The 6985-nt window shown below is 45.8% G+C and overlaps 2 gene segments (V, D, J or C); both read right to left on the bottom strand.

Moving 5' to 3' along the window:
- Positions 1 to 2057: 2057 nt before the first annotated feature.
- On the bottom strand, positions 2058 to 3232 carry LOC123466091. The segment is given in 2 exon segments: positions 2058 to 2461; positions 2957 to 3232. Coding segments are annotated over 2 exon segments (381 nt in total).
- A 2366-nt stretch (positions 3233 to 5598) lies between these two features.
- Positions 5599 to 6193, bottom strand: LOC123466100. The segment is given in 2 exon segments: positions 5599 to 5966; positions 6099 to 6193. Coding segments are annotated over 2 exon segments (384 nt in total).
- Positions 6194 to 6985: the final 792 nt, after the last annotated feature.

Genomic DNA, 6985 nt, shown 5'->3' with positions numbered 1-6985 from the left:
TCTCAGAGACATCCCCAATATCAAGAAAATCATGATCTTCCCACTTGGTCCTCCTGATTCATCTCACTTGTAGTCAAAACCTTCCTCTCCATCTATTGCCTCTCGTGATGAAACAGTTACCCAGGTCTTGATTTCATTTCCTAATTATGTTTTAAAACTCTCATTTTCCTGTACTTCTAGCACTGCCACCATAATCGTCCTAGCTTCAATACCCCTACGGTTGTTTCTTATATTGTCTCTCCTTTTTGATCTCACACGCGTTTGGTTGTTGTTTAGTCACTAAGTCGAGTCCAAGACTCTGTGACCCCATGGACTGCAGCACACCAGGCTTCCCTCTCTATCACTATCTCTCTGAGTTTGCTTAAACTTGGGTGCACTGAGTCGCTGGTGCCATCCACCCATCTCATCTTCTGTTGTCCCCTTCTCCTCTTGCTCTCAGTCTTTCCCAGCCTAAGGGTCTTTCCAACGAGTCAGCTCTTCACCCCAGGTGGTCAAAATATTGGAGCTTCAGCGACAGCATCAGTCCTTTCAATGAATATTCAGGACTGATTTCCTTTAGGCTGGACTGGTTGGATCTCCTTGTAGTTCAAGGGACTCTCAAGAGTCTTCTCTAGCACCACAATTTGAAAGACTCTCTCTAACACTCTTTATTTCTAGGCTTTTTATATTTTTCTAATCAAATGGATATCAATTTACATATAATTGCGTCTTTTTCCATGTTTCTTGATCACCAGGAAATCAATGTTAATTGATTACAGATGTTTCTTCTCCAAAGTGTATGTTAATATTTTTGCTTATTTTTACTGGGCTATGCAGGAGATCCAACCAGTCCATTCTGAAGGAGATCAGCCCTGGGATTTCTTTGGAGGGAATGATGTTGAAGCTGAAACTCCAGTATTTTGGCCACCTCATGAGAAGAGTTGACTCATTGGAAAAGATTCTGATGCTGGGAGTGATTGGGGGCAGGAGGAGAAGGGGACGACAGAGGATGAGATGACTGGATGGCATCACTGACTCGATGGACGTCAGTCTGAGTGAACTCTGGGAGTTGGTGATGGACAGGGAGGCCTGGCATGCTGCGATTCATGGGGTCGCAAGGAGTCAGTCATGACTGAGCAACTGAACTGAACTGATACAAGATTTATGGTCAATGTGTGATTTTTCCTTTTCCTAGAAAAGGATATTTCTAGGGGTTTAAACTCAGTGCTTCACTTACTAGCTTGTGGCTTCTGACAGAACTTTCTAGTTTTGCACACAAACCTTGTTGTCTGAAGTCTTTCTTATTTATCCTTTCTCTCTTCTCTTCCCTCTGATCCCTTTATGAAGGTTCTGCGCATGCTCTGTATTTGGGTGTAGAGTGTTGCCTGGTCCAGTCCTACCCTGTTCTTTCATCAGCCTCAATACTGTATATAGCACATCCCTGAATTCTTTCATGAGTGAACATCTCTACTTGGCTGCCTAATGATTCCATTTGTCTTGAGAGTCTAGGATGGTGACAAGACAGTGCTGAATTTTCTTGGAGGAAAAAACTCCAGTGTTTATTATAAAAGTGTTAGTCACTAAGTCATGTCTGACTCTTTGTGATCCCCTGGACTATAGCCTGCCAGGCTCCTCTGTCCATGGAATTTTCCAGGCAAGATACTGGATTGGGTTGCCATTCCCTTCTCCAGGGGAACTTCTCAACCCAGGGATGGATCAAACTCCCATCTCCTGCATTGCAGATGGATTCCTTACTGTCTGAGCCACCAGGGAAGCCCATTACTGAAGTATTCATTGCTTTATAGAAGCATTTTGGGATCTACCTATAGGATTATGTGTCAATTTATCTAAGAACTTATGATTATCATATGGGAGAATCAGAAAAAAAAAATCCAGATTTTATAATTTTCAGCCCAGGGAACTTGGTTGGCCATTGATAGGCCTAGCTCCATTTCCATATGGCTAGTTCTCAAGCACCATACCATCCCCCTGCTCTCTACTCAGATATTTTTCTCTCCCTTTCTCTCTCTACACACACAGCCACAGATGACTCGTCAGAGAGGCTGTGGTTTTCTCTCTCCACACCTCCTTCCACAGGGCCCCATGGTTCAGTGGGGTGGGGAAGGGGGTTGCTACCAAGATTCTTGTCTGGGTCTCTGATCTCTGCCCAGCGCTGTGTCTCTAGCACTGCAGAAATAGAGGCTGCTGTCTGCAGGATCCACTCTTGTCACCATCAGAGATGAAAATTTTAGGTCTGGTTGATTGATGGGAAACTTGTTCTTGTTATAACCTTGTTCGTATGTGGCATTAGTGCCCTCATTAGAAGTTGCCATCAGCACGAGGCCTCGTTTCGGGAACTGACGATACCAGAACATACTTGAGGCTTGAAAGTCCACTGCACGGCACTCGATGGTCACAGAGGCTCCACTCTTACTGACAGCCCTGCGGGGCTGCTGAGAGACGAGAGCGCCAAGCCCAGAGCCTGCTGAGACACAGGTCAAGGAGATGAGAGCCCAGCAGGACAGGAAGACATGACCATAGGCAGAAAACCACAGCCTGGCTCACTCGTTCACCTTTTTCCTGGCTCCAAGGGAATCCTGTTTGTTTTGTGAAATCATCCTGTCCTAATTCTTAGGCTTCTCATCCCCCATCTCTCCTGACTGGTGGCTCCTCACCTTACCCTTTATACCTCCAAATAGGATGGAATGTCCCCTCTCATTTTGTTCAGTGTAAAAAAATCCACAGTCTTAAGGAATTCCCTGCTGGTCCAGTGGTTAGGATTCAGTGTTCTCACTGCCAGGGACCAGGTTCAATGCCTGGTGGGGGAACTAAGATCCCACAAACCAAGCAGCCAAAAAAACTTCAAAAATTATAAAAGTCCACAATCCCTGACTATCACTTCACTCATGCCAACACACACACACACACATACACACACACACACTTGACCAAGCTACTTAGCTAATCAGGCTCGTACTGGGTCCCAGAAGCAGCAGAAGCACCAGCATCTTCAGGAACTGGCCTCACACCACATCTCTCAGCAGAAAGATATGACCTTGCCCTTTCGTTCTCCACCCCTAGAAGGAGGGCTGAGTGTCTGCATATTCTAAGGATGCTCTCGTCTGCCCCCTGGTGGTCATCATTACCACTGATGCAGGATCCGCCCCTCTTTAATCAAGTGAAAGTGAAAGTCACTCAGTCATGTCCAACTCTTTGTGACCTCTCGAACTATAGCCCATCAGGCTCCTCTGTCCATAGGATTCTCCAGGGAAGAATACTAGAGTGGATAGCCATGCCCTTTTCCAGGGGATCTTCCCAACCCATTGAGCGAACCTGGGTCTCCTGCATTGCAGGCAAATTCTTTACTGTCTGAGGCACCAGGGAAGCCCTTTTCCATAAAAGAACCATTCAAACATTGCTGGAAGGAACCTCAGAGATGTTGTAACCCAACGCTCAATGTTATAGGACAGAAACTGAGGCCTAGATCATTGAAATGATAGTAGTTTCCTAGTCTTATGTAAGGAAATGGCTATATTTGTGTGGTAAATGACATTGTTAATTCTTTATTTCTGTAACGTATCCTCAAAGTAATCAAGACAACTCATGCTTGTTAATCACTAGAACCATAGATGAACATAAAGACTATCAGGCTAGAAGCTCAATGATCTTCACATTGAAAAAAAACATGTCCTCAACTTCTCAATGAAGTATTTATTTCATGAGTATCTTATGCCAGTCCCCTCATATAATGGACTGAATACTAAACATATCTATGTATTATATAAACACACATCTCTTTATAATACTCTGAATGCGGTAGAAGTGACGCCATGATTTTTGAAGCTGGGTCACAAGTAACCTTATAGATCCCTCCAGGGTCTCTCGAATGCTCACTCTAGGGGAACCAGCCACGAGATAATCATGTTCACTTCCCCGAGGCCACCATTCTGCAAGGAAACCCACGTAGCCACATTGAGGGGCTGAGGGCAGAAAGACAGACGTGCTAGGCTGGCGCACAGCTGTCCCGGGCGCCCCAGGGCGGGGCCCAGCCACGCGCGGAAAGACGCCATCCTGGATGTGCGGGCGGCTGGAGCCTCAGGCGTCTCCCGCCTCAGGGGCTATCTGACCATGACCGCATCACTTCAGTTCAGTTCAGGGACTATCTGACCATGACCGCATCACTTCAGTTCAGTTCAGCCGCTCAGTCGTGTCCGAGTCTTTGCGACCCCATGAATCACAGCACGCCAGGCCTCCCTGTCCATCACCATCTCCCGGAGTTCACTCAGACTCACATCCATCCAGTCGCATGAGCGGCCCCAAATGCGGACTGCCCAGCCAGGCCCACTCAACCCACAGAACCATGAGAAATAATATATGTTTAAGTCACTACATTTTGAGGTGGCTGTTGTTACTGTTGTTTTTCTAAGCTTTTAAAATGAGATATAAAATCCACATGTAATAGACTACACAAACCTTGAGTGTATAGCATAGTGAAATTTCACAAATGAGTACATCTATATACCTATGACCCAGATCAAGATATAGGACATTCTCATAACCCACAAGCCTCCCTCATGCTTCTCTACAAGTAAATTAAAAATGCCCTCAGAATGTAGCTGCTGTCTTAATTTGGTACAGTCTGTGCTCTGGCTTCTTTTTCAAGAAGAGCTCCATACATTCCTGAGATCCATCCATGATTTCACAAATAACATTTGCTTTTCTGCTAGATTTCATTCCATTCCTAAGGGTAGCTATTTGTTCACTGTGTTGCTGATGGTCATTTGGGTGTTTCCAGCCTGAGGTCACCATGAATAGAGCTGCCATGACAATAGGTTTTTCTCACATATCCCTTTCTATTTCCTCAGAATTCTGCACTATTTAAGTTTTTATACAATTAAACTGGTTTTATGACTTGTTTAATTTACTCATTATTTTTTCAAACTATGTATATGGTGTCCAAGAAACATTATAGTTATTTGATTGTATTTTTCTAGAAATTGTTCTTCCAAGGTAATTGATGCAATGGCTTCTTAACACTAAGAAAACATTGAGTGATACTTTTTTGACTTTCATACAGTCACTTTCTTACAACTTGGCCATGGGAATAGGGGCCATTATGAAATTTCACAAAGAGTTCATTTTAGTACTAGGAGCACCCTGATAATAAAGAGTTCGATAGTTTTACAGTGGATGTTTCAAAATCAAGTGATGTTTTAAAATCTGCTTTTTTTGTCATAAATTCTTCCACTAGAAGGAGGAAACCTGTTTCCTTTCCGTAGTTGATTTAGTCACTAAGTCATATCTGGTTCTTTGCAACCCCATGGACTGGAGCCCGCCAGGCTCTTCTGTCCATGGGATTGTCCAGGCAAGAATACTGAAGTGGGTTGCTATTTCCTTCACTAGGCCATCTTCCTACCCAGGGATCGAACCCATATCTTTGGCATTCTTTACTGCTGTGCCAGCTGGGAAGCCCCTAATGTAGATAGGTGTGATTTTTAACAATCAACCCAGTGGATTGCTGAATCAGGATTGTGCCATTCCAAGACGTGTGTTCCTGCAGCAGCTGCTTTGGGTGCCTGGTTCAGGAGGAAGAAGCCGACGGCCAAGGGTACTGAACACAGAAAAGCCCTGCCACCTGGTGGGAAGCAGGACTCATTTGTGTGCAGAGAGGAGGTGGCTTTGAGTCACTGTGTCTCTACTAGCAGCACAGAGATACAGAGCCGTCTGGTTCTTCTGTGCTGATGTCACGGTAAGAGGAAAGAAAGGCTTCTTTTCACGAGAGGCACTGTAGCCTTTAGCTATGTCTTCTTCCTGAACATTGTTTACAAATTGCGAGAAGAAGATCAGCCTCAGTCCTAGACCTGGGTCCTGTCGGTACCAGCACATTGAGTCATAATCAAAATCCTGTTCACATTCCAGGGTCACAGCTCCGCCTTCCTTTTTGAGCAGGTATTTAGGGGTCTGACTGACCCCACCAGCCATGGTGCCTATGGAGGAAAGGGAGCGGCTCAGGAAACATGGCCCAAGAGGGCAGCCAATGCTGCTGCCGTGAGGGAAGGCTTAGCTCTGGAGCTGAGCATCTTTAGCATGGGAATCTACTCTCTGAACCTGGGACTCACCTGCTCCAAAGAGACAAAGGGCCACGTAGCAGATCACCTGGTTGCCCATAGTAGGAAGGGGGTCTCCTCGTAGCCCCCAGCGCAGACCGATGAGGAAAGAAACTTAGCTATGGGGCTCCCCCTGGTTGAATGTGTGGAATCTATCAGAAGGCCAGAAAGGAGAGTTGGACAGGATCCTGTAGATATCCAAGAGGGGCTCCCTAATCTGGCAGATGAGGGCACTGAGGACAGAGATCTGAATCACTTGCACCTCCCTTGTGCCTCCCTCCCCCAAACCCTGCATTTTGTCTGGCCCTAGTGGGCGCCACCCCACATTTCCAGGCCAGAGCCTCACTGTGATTGGCCCACCTTCCTCCTTGCAGTAAGGAAGGTTTGATCACAATGGGATCACAGTAGATGCTCTGGTCACAAAAGAGCACAGAGTTTATTTTTTTTAACTTTTTATTTTGCAATGGAATATAGCTGATTAGGTTCATCTAGTCAAGGCTATGGTTTTTCCTGTGGTCATGTATGGATGTGAGAATTGGACTGTGAAGAAGGCTGAGTGCCGAAGAATTGATGCTTTTGAACTGTGGTGTTGGAGAAGACTCTTGAGAGTCCCTTGGACTGCAAGGAGATCCAACCAGTCCATTCTGAAGGAGATCAGCCCTGGGATTTCTTTGGAAGGAATGATGCTAAAGCTGAAACTCCAGTACTTTGGCCACCTCATGGGAAGAGTTGACTCATTGGAAAAGACTGTAATGTTGGGAGGGATTGGGGACAGGAGGAGAAGGGGACGACAGAGGATGAGATGGCTGTATGGCATCACTGACTCGATGGACGTGAGTCTCAGTGAACTCCAGGAGTTGGTGATGGACAGGGAGGCCTGGCGTGCTGCGATTCATGGG

The sequence above is a fragment of the Bubalus bubalis genome, chromosome 8, assembly GCF_019923935.1.
Source record: "Bubalus bubalis isolate 160015118507 breed Murrah chromosome 8, NDDB_SH_1, whole genome shotgun sequence".
NCBI classification, from domain to species: Eukaryota; Metazoa; Chordata; class Mammalia; order Artiodactyla; family Bovidae; genus Bubalus; species Bubalus bubalis.
The sequence above is the reverse complement of the archived record's forward strand: the minus strand, read 5'-3'. Positions and strand labels throughout refer to the sequence as shown.